Raw genomic sequence first — 18349 nt, 5'->3', positions numbered from 1 at the left:
TTAGACTTTTTATTAGCTAAATGAAGAGGCTCATACAGGCAGGGTGCTTGTGGAAGCGGAGTACTTGACCTCGTCCCGCAGCGCCAGGCCCGTGAAGTTGTCCCTCCTGGCGGCGTACTCCCCGACGTTGGCCAGCCCTGGGACCACGCAGCAGCTCAGGGCGCTGCGGTAGATGCTCATGTCATGGGCGTCGTACCACTCGTCCGTCTTCTCATCGTAGCACTCCACGTTGAAGGTGGTGGTGAAGCCGTTGAAGCCGCCCACCACGAACAGGAGGTCGTCCACCACCTCGATGCCGAAGTTGCTGCGAGGGTTGAACATCGTGGGGATCGTGCGCCAGGTGTTCGCCACGGGGCTGTAGGCCTCGGCGCTCCTGAGCCGGTTCGCCCCGTCGAAGCCGCCTACCTGTGGGCAGCAGCGGAGTGCGGCCGACGGTCAGCCCTCGGTTCTGCTCACCCAGGAGGCCCTTTGAGGCGGGGACTGGTGACCCCACGCCTCCCTCTCCCACTGTCTCCCTCGGGGAGAAACCCTCTTCGCATGCTCCCCCGCAGCAGCGCAAACCTGTTCACTAACCGGGCAGCGCGGGGGAGCGTGCCGGCCGAGGCTCGAGGTGCACTCACCGCGTACACGTGCTCTCCATAGGCGATCACGCCTATCCCACTCCTCCTGCTCCTCATGGGCGCTATGACGGTCCACTGGTTGCTCTCGGTGTTGTACACCTCTGCTGTGAACAGGCACTCGTTTCCGTTAAAGCCGCCACATATGTAGACCTGTGTGACGGCAGTGCCAGGTGACCCCAGCTGCCACCGCTGGGCCCTGGGAGGGTGTGGACACGGTGCGGGGGGCAGCAGGGTGCACTTCTGATGCCCGTCTGTACACGCTGAGTTTCTTTTCTTCACGTGTGCTGGCAGGGCCCTTTAGTTTTAGTTTTTATGGTCATACTCAGTGTTTGTTACAGTGAAAGGATGCAAATGAAAGCCCAGCCAGGGGAAGAGATTCACGGGGCAGAATGCAAAGATGTCCCAAACGAGGAGCTTCCAGTCAGCGTGTCCCCGTGGAGTGGGGAGCAGCAGGACTGAGGGGCAGTGCGCGGGGGCCCCATCATCCGGGGGTGCTCATGTGATCAGGTTCCCTAGAGGCAGCTGCCCGAGTGCCCGCCCTGTACACGCATTGCTTTTTTAATAAGCAAGGTCAGAAAAGTTGGTTACAAAGGGCGACGTGGTCACCTGATGAAGGAGTTAAAACTGCAAAGGGTGCTGCCACCTGTTTCCCGTCCATCCCCCACATCGAAGGAGAGCGCCATCTCTGGGCTCGTGTGCTGTCCCAGCCCCCCGCCGGCCTCCCCCAGTTTTACCTTCCCGTAGAGCGTCGTGGCGCTCGCGTCGCTCCTCTGCTCGTGCATGGGGGCGATGAGTGTCCACTGGTTGGTCTCCGGCTCGTAACGCTCGGCCGTGTTGAGACGCACGTAGCCATCGAACCCTCCCATGGCGTAGATGAAGTTGCTGAGGACCGTCACGCTGACATAGCAGCGTCTGGAGTGCATCGGGGCCACCTGGTGCCACGTTTTCTTAACCGGGTCGAAACGCTTAACACTATTGAAATAGTCCACGCTATCGAACCCCCCAATGATGTACACGTAGCCTTTCAAGTAGGCTGCCCCGTGGTAGGCGCGGGGGCTCTCCTCCTCGCACGTGACGTTCACCCATCTGTCTGCCCGAGCATCGTAGGCCTCGATGGCATTGGTGGGGCTCCCGCCGCTCCAGCCGCCAATCGCGAACAGGATGGCGTAGGGCAGGCGGGGCCTGGTCAGTGGGTTGGTGAAGTCCGAGTTAGAGGGTCCATTCATGTTTAGGTCATACATGGCCTTTAGGGCATTGATGATGACCGGCTTGCATTCCTCGCTGTCTTTGACATAGTCATTCATCTTAACATTGTTCATGAAGTACTCAGCGTGCATGAGGGCCAGGCGGACCTGAGAAGGAAATGCAGCAAGTGATTTACAGTGAGGTGAGGGCGCCTGGAACACCCGCATCCTGAACCCCCTGTCTCACAGCCTGCCTTGGAATGGCAGCACGGCCACTTTTTTTTTTTTTTTTTTAATTTACAACTCAATTTAAACATTTGGACGCTGAGAACGAGCCAGAAAATGATCAGCAAGTGAACCCATTCGATGGCCACTGCACAGTACTCCTAGACCCCAAAAAGCTGTAGTAATTTGTTCCGTAAATCTGTATTTGTGTCTATATGTAAAATGACATGAATTAGCACCAAATGACTATGAGTTCAGTTTCCCGCCCACTGCCAGAGAGAATTTTGACCAAAGAATATGGCTGGGATAAAAGGAACTAGGAATGCCAAGGGCAAAGAGAATTGCAAAGTTCCAGAAACTAGTAGGTGATGCATACATACATATACATAAGTGTATGTAGGCCCTGGCAGGTGTGGCTCAGTGGATGGGGCGCCGCCCTGCGAACCAAAAGGTTGCTGGTTCTGTTCCTGGTCAGGGCACATGCCTGTGTTAAAGGCCAGGTGGTGCAAAGGGCAATCAATCGATGCTTCTCCCTCTCTTTCTCCCTCCTTTCCCCTCTCTCTAAAAATAATAAATATGTGCCCTGGCTGGCGTAGCTCAGTGGATTGAGCGTGGGCTGCAAACCAAAGCATCGCAGGTTCAATTCCCAGTCAGGGCACATGCCTGGGTTGCAGGCCACGACCCCCAGCAACCGCACATTGATGTTTCTCTCTTTCTCCCTCCCTTTCCTCTCTAAAAATAAATGAATAAAATCTTTTAAAAATTAAAAAAATAATAAATAAGCTTAAAAAAATAAGTGTATGTAAATACAGTCCTGGAATCTGTCAAACATCTGAATATGGCTCTTAGGACAATCTCCCTGGGATAAATGAATCAAAAGTGAGCAATCGGCATCCCACAAAAAAAAAAATTTAAACTTGACCTTGGGGAGCAACACTGAAATATGCTGCTTCCTATTTTGGGGGTCATGAGCAATCCATTTTAAAATGGCCTCAAAAACAGCGTCTTCTTGTTTGACGTTGAGCTCGTCTTTCTCAATAATATCCTTTAGTTCAGTGACCGAGAGCTCGAGAAACTCCGCTGAGACCTTCACCATCTCCTCAAAGTTGTGCAGTATGAACATGTAGGCCTTCTGCCGGAGCTCCGGGCAGTAGTAGTAGTCAGTGAACTTGCAGATGCCGATGCAGTTATCCAGACACAGCTCCGACTTGAGGAACTCGCAGCAACCCCTTACAATACCCATGATGTTAAACTGGTCTGCAGCGGCCAGCAGCTTCTCCACGTTGTCTGGCGTGATGGGGACCGTCCTGGTGTACGCGTATTCAATAATTAGCTTCATCATGTCGGGGGAAATGCCGGGAATGTTGTACACCTTCTTTTCAGTGTTGTTCCAGCCACTCGTAAACAAAGCTCTGGGGAAGAACAAACGAGCAGTCACTGAGACGTTCCTGTCCAGTTTGCCGTCATTCATGCATTTCCCCCACCCACCTTTTCTTGTTGAGGGGAGTTTGGACGTTTTGCTGAAGACCACCTGGGGAATAAACTGGCATGAGGAAGGAGAGCGGAGGCAGACCGTGCTTTGCACAGTGGGCAGGAGAACTTGCCCAGGAACTTCGGTCGCTCCTACCATCCTCGTGATAACCAGGTCCCTTTCTCACTTTGCCGGCGGAGCAATCGGGATCTGGAGCTGGGAGTAAGACCCAGGTCTCTTCTGTCCCAGCCCAGTGCCCATCAAACTCTACCTTGCTTAAGGAAATTAACCTTGAGCAATATACGTTTAAAATAAGTGATCTTCACCCTGGCTGGTGTGGCTCAGTGCACTGAGTGCCAGACTGCAAACCAAAGGGTCACCAGTTCGATTCTCGGTCAGGGCACACGCCTGGGTAGCGGGCTGGGTCCCCAGTGGGAGGGGTGCAGGAGAGGCAACCACACATTGATGTTTCTCTCCCTTTTTTCTCCCCCCCATTCCCTTCTATCTAAAAATAAAATCTTTTTTTAATTTCAAAAAAAGAAATAAGTAGTCTTCAATCACCACATGCCCGTAACCTAATCACCTCTGTTGATACCTCCTTGGGCCAAGCCACCACTGTCTCTTGCCTAGATTGGGAGGCACCTCCTAACAGGTTTGCTCTGGAGAGCTCCAGACGCTAGCCGTATCTGAGCCACGAGTGTTCCTCTTAAACTCAGCAGGGGTGTCCAGCCCGTGGCCCCGCCAGCCGCATGCGGCCCAGGATGGCTATGGATGTGGCCCAACACAAAGCCGTAAATTTACTTTACTTAAAACCTTTTTTTGTTGTTGTTGCTCATCAGTTTTCGGTAGTGTTTGCGTATTTAATGTGTGGTTCAAGACACCTCCTCTTCTTCCAGTGTGGCCCAGAGACGCCAAAAGGTTGGACACCCCTGCAAGTCAAAACCTTCCATCGACCTCCCTTCTTATGCAGAATAAATACAGAGTCCTTACCAGGGTCTACGGAAGTCCCGGGAAAGGAGACCTCCACCAGTCACACCTCTCCCACCGTGTTTCCTCCCCCCTGCCCCCTCCCTCCCTTCCAGCCCCGCTGGCCTGCCTTCCTTGGGTACCCCGGAAATGCTTCCCTCTCGGTCCTTTCCCTGCTCCTCCTGCTGCCTGGAAGGCTGCCGGATTTCTGGATTTCTCACTCCATTCCCTGGAAGTCTTTGCTCAAATGTAACTGTCAGCACAGGGATCATCCTATTTAGAATTGCCATCCACCACTCCCTTTCTTCTTTGTTTCCTTAGCACTTACAGTCTGGTACGTATCTAACCCTGGCTGGCGTAGCTCAGTGGATTGAGCGCGGGCTGCAAACCAAAGTGTCGCAGGTTTGATTCCCAGTCGGGGTACATGTCTGCAGGCCACAGCCCCCAGCAACCGCACATTGATGTTTCTCTCTCTCTCTTTCTCCCTCCCTTCCCTCTCTAAAAATAAATAAATAAAATCTTAAAAAAAAGAAAAAGAAAAAAATAGGATGTGAGAAAAAGAGTCGAAGTAACACCAAGATTAAAAAAAAAAAACACACAAACCAATCTGGTACCTATCTTATTAGTTTAATGACCATTCTCCCTACCCAGAGGTGAGCTTCATGAGAATGGGAATGTCTCTAGTCATTGTTTCATTTCCAGTGCTTACTCAGTAAAGAATTATGGAATAAATAAGTGGCTGCTATCACACTACGCAGCTGATTACTTTTCCAGGGGTTGGACAAGACAGAATCCCCTGCCCTAGTATCTATTTTGCTCCCCTTTTCTAGGGCATTTAAGGAAATACGGGCTTAGAGGGCAAAGTCTTCGAGGTCAAAGTCTTCTCTAGAGCGGGGTCTGCAAACAGAGCCTCTGGGCCAGATTCCACCCACCTCTTTTTGTACTGCCCAGGAGGTGAAAGTAGTTTTTTTTTTTTACATTTTTAAATGGGGGGGTAAATGGAAATTTTGCAGCACCTGGAAATTAGCATACATTCGAATTCAGTGTCCATAGATAATTTCACTGGAACATGGCAATGCTCTTTCATTTATCATTAACTGCTATTCTTAGCTGCTTTCCTGCTATAAAGGCAGAGTGGAGCAGTGGCGTGCGACACAGAGACGGCATGGCCCGCAAAGCTTAAAGTATGTACTGTCTAGCCCTGGCTGGCATAGCTCAGTGGATTGAGTGCAGGCTGCGAACCAAAGTGTTGCAGGTTCGATTCCCAGTCAGGGCACATGCCTGGGTTGCAGGCCACGGCCCCCAGCAACCACACATTGATGTTTCTCTCTCTCTCTTTCTCCCTCCCTTCTCTCTCTAAAAATAAATAAATAAATCTTTAAAAAAAATATGTGCTGTCGGGGCTTTCTGTACACTCTGCTGTAGATCTAGATAAGAACTTTTAGCAACAGGTGGGACACATCGTATCTTGATAGGAATGGATTTCTCAGACACTCGAAGCTCATGAGCAAAATAGCCCTTTTATTTCCTGGGTTGCAATGGGTTGTGCCCACACTCCCTTTTTTCCTGCACCCGCCTTCCCATTCCCTCAATCCCTGTTACTTGACCACCCTGCCTGAGCTCATCTGAGCTGGGATAGGGGCCCGGGGGGCGGCTGAAGGGGCGTGGCCATCTAGGTTCCAGCAGGAAACCCAGGATAGGTGCTTAACTTTCCCAAAGGTTGGTTTGAGTGTGAATCAAAGGGGGGAAAGCAGCTGGCCCACCAATAGGTGGCTGAAATCCAGCTGAACCCCAGAGAGGTCTGGCGTTCAGTCGGAAGAGGGTCTGGCCCTGGTCGGAAGGACCTCTTCGGGTGACAAAGGCTACGGGAACCCAGAGCGTTGACAGTGGCGCTCAACTGAAGACGGCGGCGGGGCGGGAAACCTAAAACAAAGCAAGGAGTCTCCAGATGCACCCAACCCCCTCTTCGGGCGCGGTGCAGCGACCCTAAAGTAGGGTAGTACCTAAGTAGTGTTATACCTAAAGTAGGAACTGCAGCTACAGAGGATGTTCTTGTGGGCGTTGAACTCAAAGCCATTGACCTTGATGACCACATCGCAGAGCTTGCCCTCCAGCCTGAGCTCGTTGAAGATCTCGCAGGTCATCGCGCTCATCTTCCGCTCCATGTGAGGCTGGTGGAACCGGGTGGAGGCCGCGGCGCTCTCCATCTCCATGGCACCCTGGGACCAGCTGAGACAGGCTGCTCTCCCCAGGGGGTCGGGAGGGTTCTGGGGGGGCCCCTTTAGCCAGCTGTCGCTCCTCGTCCCTACTACATTTTTCATGTAGGGTCTATCAGGCAGCCCAGGTTCCAGAATCCTGGGCCTGCAGTGAGATCACCCTCAGGATTGTGCTCTCAGGTTCTGGAACCCTCTCCTGTCCCTGTCCCCTTCCTCCTCCCCTCCCCCACCACGCTGTTAGGCTGACAATCACCCCCCACCTCCATTGTGCCCAGAGTGGGACTGTGACCACCAGCATGACATTAGAGTTTTTACTCATTCTGGCTCCGGCGGCCCAGGTCCACCCCGGCAGCAGGTCCGTCCATCCGCCCTCTTCCACAGCGCCACCCTTGGCTCCCCAGCCTGCAGTTCGAGGAAACCAACAGAGGAGGCAGGAAGGAGAAATAAAACTGATTAGAATTTCATTCTTGTCCAGGTTGTCCAGGGCCTTCCCGCCCTCTGGACGTGAGGTAGTCACTCGTTTTCTCCTGGTGAGGAGGGGATCAGAAATACCTCCCGGATTTTTAGCAATTCACTTTGTGGCTCCTTGACACCCCCTCCCCTCCTGCGGCTTTTTTTTTTTTTTTTTTTGGCGTGCAAACTATAAGCCCGGAAATGATCGTGGTTGTTGCGGTTATTGCTCTAGAAAGAGCAGCATCCAGTCACTCCAATTCCTTGGGACCGTCACCCTCCTCAACACAGCCCAGCGCGGGACACAGCGCGCCCAGGGCCGCCAGCCTCCCCAGGCCCCGCGGGTGTCGGGGCTCCAAGGTCCCCCGGCCGGCGGCGGCGGAGACGCCTGCGCAGTGCGGCCGCAGGGGCGGTCGCTGTCCCGGCGCAGCTCCGCCGGGGCGAGCATCATGGTGGAGGAGGTGAGGCTGGAGGAATCGTCCGGTGTAGCGCGGGCCCCGACACCCGGGCGCGCCGGGGCCACCGGCGGGGCGCCTCGCCCCCGCCGCGCCACCCCGGGCGGTAGGCGCCCCCGGCCCGGCCGGAGCCCCTGCGCCCCAGGCCGGGCCTCGCAGGGTTGCCCAGGCGAGTCCCGGGCTCCCCTTGGGCCCTGCGCGGTGCCGGGGTCAGCCGTTCTCTCGGGTCTCGGGACAGGTGAGCGCCCTGATGAAGGCCACGGTCCTGATGCGGCAACCCAGGCGGGTCCAGGAGATCGTGAGCGCCCTCCGCAGGGGCGGAGGAGACCGCTTACAGGTACCGCCGCGGCGAGCTCGGGCCCGGCCTGCAGGTCGGGGCGGCTGTGGAGGCGTCCTGCGCGGGTGCTTTCCCGCGGGGCTGCGGGCACCTGCAAGCCCGCAGCCCTTAGACACGGACAGGAGGCTGAGGACAAGGCGTCGGTTCGCCCGTTTTGCCTTGGGGGAGTGGGGGAGAGCCCGCCTGCCCCAAACACCTACATGTCAAATTTCTCAGTAAGGTAACACTGCCTCCTCTAATTAGACAGACAGCATCCCACGCCAGGCCCCGAGGACTCGTTTTCCACACTGGCCCGGGTCAGCTCCCCAAGAAGTTGCAGATGTGGAGATGGGTGATAAGGAAGGACCCAGGGCACTGAAGTGGGTGCTATCGAAAGAGCCAAAGGGGTCTTGACTTTTCAGCGTCCCCCACCCCAGCGGTGGCCCTGGTCGGGGTTGGCACTGTGTTAAGTAGGATTAGTTCTCCCCTCCCTGGGCGGCCCCCCCTAACTCCTCCAGGGCTTTGCCCGCAGCCCGGGCACGGAGCCCTTTGAACCGTACCCCCCCAGGCTGACACAAAGCCACACGGGAAGGAGCCTGTCTGGGCATCGTCTCTCTTTTGCATCCTAGGTCATCTCTGATTTTGACATGACCTTGAGCAGGTTTGCATGTGATGGGAAGCGGTGCCCTTCTTCCTACAGTAAGTCATATACGAACTGGCTTTGCTGGGCTTGCCCAGGGGATGGCTCAGGAGGGGCGAGTGACAGGCACTTGGTGTCTTTGCAGATATCCTGGATAACAGCAAGATCGTCAGTGAGGAGTGCCGGAAAGAGGTGCGTTGCTCCCCTTCTTTGCTCCTGTATTATTATTTCAAATGGCTCTTGGTTAGGACCAAAGACTCCAGGATAGAGAACTTAGAAGGTTATTTATTTATATTTTCCTCCAGTGAGCCTCTAGTCTTGATACACGGGGACATGTTTTCCTTGTTGGCAAGACCCACAGTTACCAGCTGCAGTCGGGACATTATGCTCACTGCTAGTTACAGAGTTTACAAGAGACTTCAGTGTTTGTTTTTTAACCCTCCCACAACCTTGAGAGGCAAACAGAACCAGCATTGCCTCCATCTGACAATTGAGGAAATAGGCTGGGAGAGGTTGAGCAACTTACCTAAAGTCACACAGCAAGACGCAGGGCCCGGCTTTCCCCTGGATCTGACTCTGTCCCAAACTCTTTCCACCACGCTATGCTCTAATAATATATATTCGTTTTCTTGGTTAGGCCACCAGCATCTAGAACAACTTCCGAATTCATGTCAGCGTGTTGTACCATAACTCTGTTTCCATAAGATGCGTGCAGATATTGGAAAGCGATCCCTGTGGCCTTGGAGTTCGTTTTACTTTGTTTCGCACTCTTCCCATCAGGGGACCCTGGGCCAGGGCAGAGCCCTGCTAGCTGGCGGTTCTCTGAAGGTTGCTGGGCTCTTTCTGCTGAGTAGCTGCGTCATTCAGTTCCACTGTGTTACGAAATTCACTAAATGGCATGTTAAATGGTCTGTTGGTGTGTCTTACTGGTGGGCCCTTCCAATAATACTCTGTCATGATTGTGGGGCTCGGTATTGAGATGCGTACTTGGATTATAGATGGTCCTTACATCTCTAAAACCCGTCTCCCGGAAAGCCACTTTCCGCGTAAGGTCGGTTCCGGCTCCATCACTGATGATAGCTTTTAGCAAGTCACTTCATTTGGTTCCTGATTTGTCAGCTTCCGGGAAGCTGCATCCTCAGATAAAAATAGTAGGGTGTGATTCCCCTTTCTCAGATCAGGAAGCTAGAGAGAACTAAGGGGTTTTTTGTGTGTTTGTTTGTTTTGGTGTTGATAGACTCCTGAAAAAAATGGCTAAAGCAAACTTCATATATAAGACATTTTTCTTCTTTTTAAAAAAGTTCATGTTCCTCTGTTGAGTTCTATTATACCTTTAGAAAAATGTTCTTTCACCCCCCCCAACCCCAAATTAAACCCCCTGCACACTGAGAACACATTCCAGGAGTGTTCTGCCCTGGTGAGTGTGGGATCTTTGCATTAACCGTCTTCGGACCCGTGGTCAGGGATTCTGTTCGGTCTCATCGTCCTCTGAGACCGTGCACATACGAACATTAACATTCTGTACCTGGTCGATTCCCATCTTTATCGGGTGCTGCTGCTGACTGGCCTTGCGTGAGACATGGTCCCTCCCCAGGGGGCGGAAGGTTCTGGCGTGTGGAAGGGAACCGAAGCCAGAGGAGGCACTGATGTCCACTCGGTGGTGGCAGTGTGAAGGAGTCACCCACTGACATGCCGTGTCCCAAACTGCAGTCCTCTAGTTCCGCTTTTGTGATTTGGGTGGGTTGTTTTGTTTTTGTTTTTGTTTTTGTTTTTGCCATATCTATGTATTACTTTTACTAAGTATCTTTTTAAAATTGATCTGCTTTAAAAAAATCTGAATGTGATTAACTGACAAAAGAAATAATCATTGTGAACGCATGTTTGACATGCTAGTTTTTTTCTTTTTTTTTTTTTACTTTTTAAAAAGTTTTATTTTCATTGTTGTTCAAGTACAATTTTCTTTTACTCCCATCCTGCCCACCCACCCAGCCCTCCCCACCTCCCTCCCATTTCCACCCGCCCCTAGTTTTTGTCCATGTGTCCTTTATACTTGTTCCTGTAAACCCTTCCCCTTTTTCCCTGAAATTCCCTTGAAATTCCCTCCCTTCTCCCCTCTGGTCACTGTCAGCCTGTCCTCTATTTCAGTGTCTTTGGTTATATTTTGCTTGTCTCTTTGTTTTGTTGTTTAGGTTCCTGTTAAAGGTGAGACCATACGGTATTTGTCTTTCACTTCCTGGCTTATTTCGCTTAGCATAATGCTTTCGATATGCTAGTATTTTTTCTAATACACATTAAAATAAATCCACAACTAACAAAACAACTAACAATACATAGCGTCCATGTATTCCCTGAAGCAAGCTCGCCTCCCACCTGAGAGAGCGCACGCCTTTCGGGAAACGCAGCATTAACTCGGCTCGTAGTGGTTAAGCCCCGGGACTGAGCTCCTCAGTACCAACGAGATCCAATCACCCTCTAACCTGATAGCAAAGCTCCTTGCGTTGTTGCTCCTTACACCTCTCTGCTGGGCGAGGGCCAAGGGGTGACTAGCACTGCGGATCCATTCTCTCCCTGACATGAAGTCGCACTGTCTAGGTGATTTTTTTCCTCAGGCTAAATGGTAGGACTTCGCTGGGGAAAGCTCGAGGACACTAATGGCTTTTCTCCTCCTTTGGTTGCCCCAGCTAAATGCGCTCAATCACTACTACTACCCGATTGAAATTGACCCACTCCAGACCATCCAGGAGAAGCTACCTCACATGGTGGAATGGTAAGGGGGGCAATGGTGCTGGTGGCAGGAGCTCCTGGCCCTCGTGGTGCTCTGGTCCAGGAGGGCGTGTACTTGCACTGGGCTTCAAAGGGATGACGGGTTTCCTTACCTTCCTGGATGCTTAACGGAATGCCATCGGCCTGGCTGTGAGAGCAGGTCGTCCAGGCACGCCTGCAGCTACAGTGGCTGCTGCTGGAGCGGGGGCCCACCAGGAATCCTTGGGCTGCGTTAGGAGCCCCTTTCTCAGGGGCAGTGAGTGCTTGGGGAGATAGCCTTCCTGTAGAAAGCAGCGTTGCTGGACAGGGCCCCGGCTCTGCAGAGTGGGGCCACGGAGGGGGCGTTCAGAGAGCTTTGACTTTAGCAGTTAACTCACCCACCTCTTGTGTCTCGGTGGTGTTGCCTTTTTTTTTTTAAGGAATTTTTTAAAAGATTTTATTTATTTACTTTTAGAAAGGGAAGAGAGGGAGAAAGAGAGAGAGAGAAACATCAATGTGCGGTTGCTGGGGGCCGTGGCCTGCAACCCAGGCATGTGCCTTGACTGGGAATCGAACCTGCGATGCTTTGGTTTGCAGCCCATGCTCAATCCACTGAGCTATGCCAGCCAGGGCTCTTTTTTTTTTCTTTTTAATGGACCACGAGTGTCCTCCAGGGAATGGCTCTGTGGAAAAGGACGAGGCCACCTCCATTGTCAATCCTTCCAGAGGGGACTTGACCCTGGAAAGGGAAAGGTCACTTGAGTTTCTTCATGATTGACTTTAGGGTCTCACAGGGTGTTTGTTTCTAGGTGGACCAAGGTGCACAATCTCCTGTGTCAGCAGAAGATTCAGAAGTGTCAGATCGCTCAGGTGGTGAGAGAGTCCAATGCAATGCTGCGGTAAGCTGCTCACTCTGGGAAACGTTTGAAGCTGGTTTGCTCATGCAGAGAGGCTGGGGAGGATGGGAGAGGAAATCAGCTGCTGGGGGAGTTGGAAGAGACATTGCACTGTGAGCACCTGAAGTGGGGAAGGTCTTGCTTTTCCTCCCTGGATACAACTGAAGGCTTTTCTACCCTTGGGTGCTTCCGTGGAAGCAGTCTGCTGGTGTAGATGTGACCAGGGCTGCCTCTCCTAGAACAAACAGCACCTCGCCCATTTTTCCCAGTGGTAAGAAGACTTTTAGCCATGGCTGGTGTAGCTCAGTGGATTGACCGCTGGCCTGCGTGAACCAAAGGGTCACTGGTTCAATTCCCAGTCAGGGCACATGCCTGGGTAGCAGGCCGGGTTCCCAGTAGGGGGTGCTCGAGAGGCGGCCACACATTGATGTTTCTCCCTTTCTTTTTCCCTCTCTTCCCCTCTGTCTACAAAAAAATAAGTAAATAATCTTCTTTAAAAATTAAAAAAAGACTTTTGGGGTCACCATGGTGACTGGCATTCTTTATCCAGACACGGGGGCTGGCTGGCCTGGGACCCTCGATCATTGCCGGCCTTCACAGAGCCGCAGTCTCTGCTGAAGCGTCTGGACTGGAGAAGAGGTGGGGGCCCATGGGGGAAGGCGTGTGTCCCTAAGGATTGTGTGTCCTAACTGCCGGGACAAGCTGGCTCATGACAAGACAGCAGAGATATGTGCGGACCATGCAAGTGCCGGGCTGGGTGGGCTCCTCAGTGAACCTGCCCCGGGACGGCTGCCTGGCTGTGTTCTGCAGCCGACCCTGAACAACAGAGAGTGAGCGTGCGGGCCCGCTCCTACGTGGGCTTTTTCAGTCCGTGTGAACAGTTGGCCCTCTGAGTTCCGCATCTGCGCTTTCAACCAGCCGCCGTCGGAAAACAGTGTTTTCTCTTCTGCTTCTCACAGCCAGATCACTTTCACATCCTGGAAACAGTGTTTCCAGCCTGCGCTTAGGAGTGCGCAGATGCGGAAGGCCGGCTGAGTGCCTTGAGCCCGGCCGTCTTATCTAAGGGGCTGGAGCAGCCTTGGATTTGGGTGTCCGTGGGGGTTTTGAGACCAGTCTCCCTGCGGATACCGAGGGATGACGGTAGCTAAGTTTTGGGGAAGTCAAAAGTTATGCCTGGACTAGAGACTGGGAAAACTGATTATTTAGTCACAGAAATTTCAGTGACATGGTCACGTGCAGTAATATGTAGAATAGAAAATGTGTCTAATTAATTGGATGATTAAACTAAGGAAATTTCCAGGCCCCCCCCAAAAAATATACATGGATTTTCAACTGCATTGGGGGTCAGGACCTCTTACCACTGTGTTATTCAACGGTCGACTGTAGAACAGAAACAACAAAAAATGTATAAGCCTATTCATATATGAAGTTCAAGGACAGTCAAGGCTAATGACAAGGTAAGCAGGGGGCCAGGTGGTGATGTGAATTCAAGATAGGGGAGCATGGCATTGACTGGGAAGGGACATGAGGGGACATTGATTTGGTTGCTAATTGCATGGGTATATGCATATGTCAATATTAATTGAACTGAACATTTAAGGTTAGTATACTTTAGCCCTGACTAGTGTGGCTCAGTGGGTTGGGTGTTGTCCCACAAACCAAAAGGTCACCGGTTCAATTCCCAGTCAGGGTGTATGCCCGAGTTACAGTTCCCTCCCTGGTTGGGGGGTGTATGAGAGGCAACCGGTCCATGCTTCTCTCTTGCGCCAATGTTTCTCCCCCTCCTTTCTTCTCTCCCTTCCCCTCTCTCTAAAAATAAATAAATAAAAATCTTTTTAAAAAGTTAGTCCACTTTAACCACATACTGTATCTGATACCTCAACGTACAGTGTTGTTGTTGTTTTTTTAAGATTTTATTTATTTATTTTCAGAGAGGGAAGGGAGGGAGATAGATAGATAGAGAGAAACATCAATGTGCGGTTGCTAGGGGCCTGCAACCCAGGCATGTACCCTGACTGGGAATTGAACCTGCGACACTTTGGTTCACAGCCCATGCTCAATCCACTGAGCTACACCAGCCAGGGCTGTACAGTGTTTTTAAAGAAACCTGGACGTATATAACCCGAGTAGGAGATACAGAACAGTAGGAGGGGCGGTGCCATTCCAGATCCCTTTCCTCTCTTTCCAGGGAGGGCTACAAGACGTTCTTCAACACCCTCTACCAAAACGACATCCCCCTTTGCATCCTCTCCGCGGGCATCGGGGATGTCCTGGAGGAGATCATCCGCCAGATGAAAGTGCTGCACCCCAACATCCGCATCGTGTCCAACTACATGGACTTCGACGAGGACGTGCGTGAGCCGCGTCTTTTTCGGGCTGGACACGGGCAAAGGGGGAGCGGGGGAGCTCCCGCCCCAGTGCTTCGCCCCAGACGTGAAGCCTAACCCGGGGAGGAGAAGGGGGTGGGGCGTGCCGGCTTCTTTGTCCCCGGGCAGCGATGTACTGATTCATGCCAGCTAAAGACCGTCACTTTGAGAGGACCCGCTCTGTGTCGTGTGTGGCCAGCGGTCAGCTCTCTGCCGCAGGGACCTAGTCTGGGGCTCAGCCAGGCCCCACGTCGCTGTCATGGGTCGAGTGCCATTCTGGGCCCCCAAGGGCTTGGACTTCTAGACTTGTTTTTCTAGAACCAGAGGTGGGCAGCTCTGACTCGTCCACGTTCTAACTGCTTCCCCTTCACACCCGTGGCCGGAACGTGCGCCACGCCTGTGAGCCGTGGTTAAGGGTGTGGCCTGAAGTGGAGCTTAGCACGCTTGTCGCCTGACCGGTGCCTGTGGCACAAGCTTCACGCTTCCACCGGAGTAGGCGCCCCACAGCATTTGATGGCCCCTGTCAGTTTACAAGCTTCAAGCAGGGGTTACACACCTTTCCTGTAAAACGCCAGGTGTCTTAGGCCTTATGGGTTCTCGGACCTCTGTTGCAACTGCTCTGCTCTGCCCTGCAGAAGAGCAGCCAGCCACGGACAAGATGTAAATAAACGGGCGGGGCAGGTGCCAGTAAAACCTAACTTACAAAAATAGTTCAGGCCTGGCCCACGGGCTCCACTTTGCCGACCCCAAGTGTAGACGACAGTGAGGTTTTGGTGTGATCGACGGCTTTCGGGGTTTCCTTTCCTCCGTGGCAGGGATAGCGGCAAGCCAGCGGCGGGTGGGTCCCTGGAGCCCTCCCATCTGTCTCCTTTCCCGACCATGCAGGGTTTCCTGCGGGGATTCAAGGGCCAGCTCATACACACGTACAACAAGAGCAGCTCCGCGTGCGGGCACTCCAGTTATTTCCAGCAGCTCCAGGGCAAAACCAACATCCTCCTGCTGGGCGACTCCATGGGGGACCTCACGATGGCCGACGGGGTTCCGGACGTGGAGAACATTCTCAAGATTGGCTTCCTCAATGACAAGGTAAGCAGGGGCCCAGGGCCTCCTCCCTCGAGGCTCGCTTCTCCCTCGGTTCCCGTTAACAAACGCTCACCGAGCACCTGAGGCCAGACGCCGCCCCGAGTGGCGGAGGTTCAGAGGTGAGACGCTGGCCGTGTTCTTTGGGAGGACGTTCCATGTTCTCGGAGGGAAAGAGGAGACACCCTGCGGTTCACGAGTTTGGGGTCAGGGCGACGCTGGTCATTTTATCGGAGCCCACACTCGCTGAGCGCTCACCATGTGCAGGCGACACTGACCCGCTTAACCCTTACGACAGCCCTTTGGGGCAGTGACGGCTGTGCCATTTGACAGACGAGGGGACAGGCGAGGAGGTCAAGGAACTTGCCCAAGGTGACCTTGTTTGGGATGTTGGGGGGCTGATGAGCAGCCCCCCTGAAGCGTTACCTGCACGGCACGGTGGAGATGGGAGACGTCGGTATTTTAGGGTGTGGGTTTCTGATCTAGAGACGAAAAATACAAGAACAGAGCGGCGGCCGATGGGGGGAAACACTGTGGAGTCAGGCTGGACGGCCACCAGTGCTCGCCCTCAGCCAGCACCTGCCTGAGCCCCCAGAATGGGTGAAAATTCACCCCAGATACGTTAGAGCTAAGGTCTGGTTGTTACATGTTAAGCCTGGTTACTGTCCTTTTGACGTGGACCCCAGGGTTCATCTTGGCAGCCTACGCCCATTGCCGTCTGTGTCTCCAAAAGGCGGGCCCTGTGACCTTGAACTCACTCCTCTAGGGGATTGTGGCTTGAATGCACCCCTCCCCCAGCCCCAGGTGCTCGAGAGGCAGACAGTGGGCGGAGGGCAGAGCATTTCCGGGGCTCTCAGTCTCCCCACCCCCTGGCAGGTGGAGGAGCGGCGGGAGCGCTACATGGATTCCTACGACATTGTGCTGGAGAAGGACGAGACGCTGGATGTGGTCAACGGGCTGCTGCAGCACATCCTGCACCAGGGGGCTGGAGACGCGGGGCTCCTGAGTGCGCAGGCGCAGACGCAGGGCCAGTCCCCGCAGCCGTGACGCCGAGGCGCACCCCTGCGGGGGCGCTGCTCTGCCGTGAGCCTCGCGTGTACGGAGGACAGTCCACAGCACCCACGAGCTGCTGGGCCCTCACCCCTCCTCCTCCTTCCCCTGACGCTTTCCGCATTCCCTCTGGGTTCCTCAAGGCCTGAGGGAGGCTCTGCCGGGTGGGAGGCAGCAAAAGTCATTCCCAGTGAATCGGACCTGCAGGGTGTTCGAGCTCTGGGGACCATTGGGTCCAGGATTCTTTCTTATCAAAAATGCTTACCATGGAAAGCATTCTGTTCTTCAACAAATCGGATGTGTGAAGCAGGTCAAAATAAAAAAAAAAGTTAAAACCAGAGCTGCTGTTCTGATTTGGGGTTTGGGGGTGCAGAGCCTGGATCCTTTGGTCTTGGAGGTGCAGGACCCTCCAAGAAGCCACTAAGGCCCCATGGAACACAATTTGAAAACCCCCAAACCAGCCTGGAGGGCTCCACCCCACCCCCACCCCCCACCCCCGCCCAGCACAGCCCCGGTGTGTCTGTGGGGGTCAGGGTGAGCGGGCGGGCTCAGAAGGGTGTGCTTCTAACCCAGAATCGTTGGGCCTTATTCTGATGCAGCTGTTGAACTTGAAATTCAGTTGGCATCAGCTGGGTCTGACAGCCCTGTCTGCAGAGCCCCTTCTCCAGAGGTCCCCAAAGGGATCATCTGTTCAGGTGTCGACTTTCCCTGGCGCCCTGGGCTCCCATCCTTCCTCTCCTCGTGGGTCCAGGGCCACCAAACTGGATGGTTTGAGGGGGGGCCGGGACCAGGAACCTGTAGCAAAGTAAACTAGAAGTGGTTTCTGCTCTCTTGTTTTGCATTCTTCACAGCTTCCCCCCCCACCCTTTTCTCCCCTCCCTGTTGACTTATGGTCAAGAACTAGTCAAATTCTCTCTAGGGTATCTTCTGAAGAAAAAAATGTAGACCAACCGGTTTACTTGGCGTTCTCTTAGCCTGTCGTCGGAGAAATCAGCCCCTCGTCCTTCCCAAGGATGCCTGGCCGTCGGAAACTCGTGTTTATCTGTGGACCTGAGTGGGGAGGTCTCGGGAGTGTGGACCGAGTCTTGCCGTGGTACTCAGATGTGCTCCAGCCGATCCTCACGGCGTCCCTGCAGGCAGGTCCAGTTCGCAGGTGGCTCAGAGGGACCCGACCCCAAACCTGCCCAAACCCCGCAGCTGGGAGCCAGAGCTCCGTCAGGGGTTCCTGAGCAGAGCTGGGCCTGCCCCGTGCGGTCTGCACCTGGGCCGTCCCAGTATGTCTTAGGGAGCAGTTGCCACTTAAGGCGGGGTCTGTAACCCCGGTCAGACCCTGAAGCACCTCTGGGATGCTGTGGGACCAGGGCGTGGCCATGGGGACAGGTCACATCTCTCAGGGCAAGGAAGTGGTGCTTGTGGGTACAGCTCAGTGACCGGCTCTGTCCTTCTCTCTCCCGAGCGCCTGCTGCAACCCCGTCCTGGAATAGTTTCGGTCATCCCCACTGCACTGGCTGGAGTCCAGCAGGGCAGGTGACGGCAGATGGCCTGGCTGGTGGCTAAAGCCAACGCTCCCCCTCCCCCCACACACACACACCCCGGAGATTTGAACTCAGCGACCTTCCCTCTGACAAGTGGGAGGACGGGGCAGGTGGCGATGGCCGGCGGCCAGGAACAG

General features: G+C 53.8%; 2 protein-coding genes across 5 annotated transcripts; one reads left to right on the top strand and one right to left on the bottom strand.

Annotated features, from left to right (window-relative positions):
• Positions 1–30: 30 nt before the first annotated feature.
• Positions 31–7309, bottom strand: KLHL10 (kelch like family member 10). 2 transcript variants are annotated; one of them, XM_045837018.1, is made up of 6 exons: positions 7235–7309; positions 6486–7084; positions 2952–3441; positions 1355–1972; positions 621–770; positions 31–405 (listed from the first exon to the last, which is right to left on the bottom strand). In XM_045837018.1, exons 2-6 carry the CDS (start codon positions 6785–6787, stop codon positions 31–33), a joined length of 1935 nt encoding a protein of 644 aa, XP_045692974.1. In that variant the 5' UTR covers positions 6788–7084; positions 7235–7309. The 2 variants fall into 2 exon arrangements, with proteins under 2 accessions (XP_045692974.1, XP_045692973.1); XM_045837017.1 differs by lacking the exon at positions 7235–7309 and having other exon boundaries at positions 6486–7195.
• Positions 7310–7437: 128 nt separating this feature from the next.
• NT5C3B (5'-nucleotidase, cytosolic IIIB) lies at positions 7438–17015 on the top strand. 3 transcript variants are annotated; one of them, XM_045837019.1, is made up of 9 exons: positions 7438–7593; positions 7826–7924; positions 8533–8602; positions 8689–8735; positions 11225–11310; positions 12095–12184; positions 14370–14532; positions 15433–15633; positions 16504–17015. In XM_045837019.1, the coding sequence occupies exons 1-9, from the start codon at positions 7582–7584 to the stop codon at positions 16672–16674; spliced, it is 939 nt and encodes a 312-aa protein (XP_045692975.1). In that variant the 5' UTR covers positions 7438–7581; the 3' UTR covers positions 16675–17015. The 3 variants fall into 3 exon arrangements, with proteins under 3 accessions (XP_045692975.1, XP_045692976.1, XP_045692977.1); XM_045837020.1 differs by lacking the exon at positions 7438–7593 and adding an exon at positions 10733–10745; XM_045837021.1 differs by lacking the exons at positions 7438–7593; positions 7826–7924; positions 8533–8602; positions 8689–8735 and adding an exon at positions 8787–10280.
• The last annotated feature ends 1334 nt before the right edge of the window (positions 17016–18349 follow it).

Source organism: Phyllostomus hastatus, unplaced genomic scaffold (assembly GCF_019186645.2).
Source record: "Phyllostomus hastatus isolate PE091 unplaced genomic scaffold, TTU_PhHast_1.1 phas_contig_210, whole genome shotgun sequence".
Classification (NCBI taxonomy): domain Eukaryota; kingdom Metazoa; phylum Chordata; class Mammalia; order Chiroptera; family Phyllostomidae; genus Phyllostomus; species Phyllostomus hastatus.
Note: the sequence above shows the minus strand (reverse complement) of the source record. Positions and strands in the feature narration are given on the sequence as shown.

Bases quoted from the DNA above. Each gene is read 5' to 3' on its own strand.
- KLHL10 (XM_045837018.1), bottom strand. From the start codon at position 6,787: ATGAAAAATGTAGTAGGGACGAGGAGCGACAGCTGGCTAAAGGGGCCC. The intron at 3,442-6,485 runs GTATAACACTAC...GTTCTTCCCCAG, and splicing joins AGCTGCAGTTCCTACTTTAG to AGCTTTGTTTACGAGTGGCT. The intron at 771-1,354 runs GTAAAACTGGGG...GCCGTCACACAG, and splicing joins CCACGACGCTCTACGGGAAG to GTCTACATATGTGGCGGCTT.
- NT5C3B (XM_045837019.1), top strand. The intron at 8,736-11,224 runs GTGCGTTGCTCC...TGGTTGCCCCAG, and splicing joins GTGAGGAGTGCCGGAAAGAG to CTAAATGCGCTCAATCACTA. The intron at 15,634-16,503 runs GTAAGCAGGGGC...ACCCCCTGGCAG, and splicing joins TTGGCTTCCTCAATGACAAG to GTGGAGGAGCGGCGGGAGCG.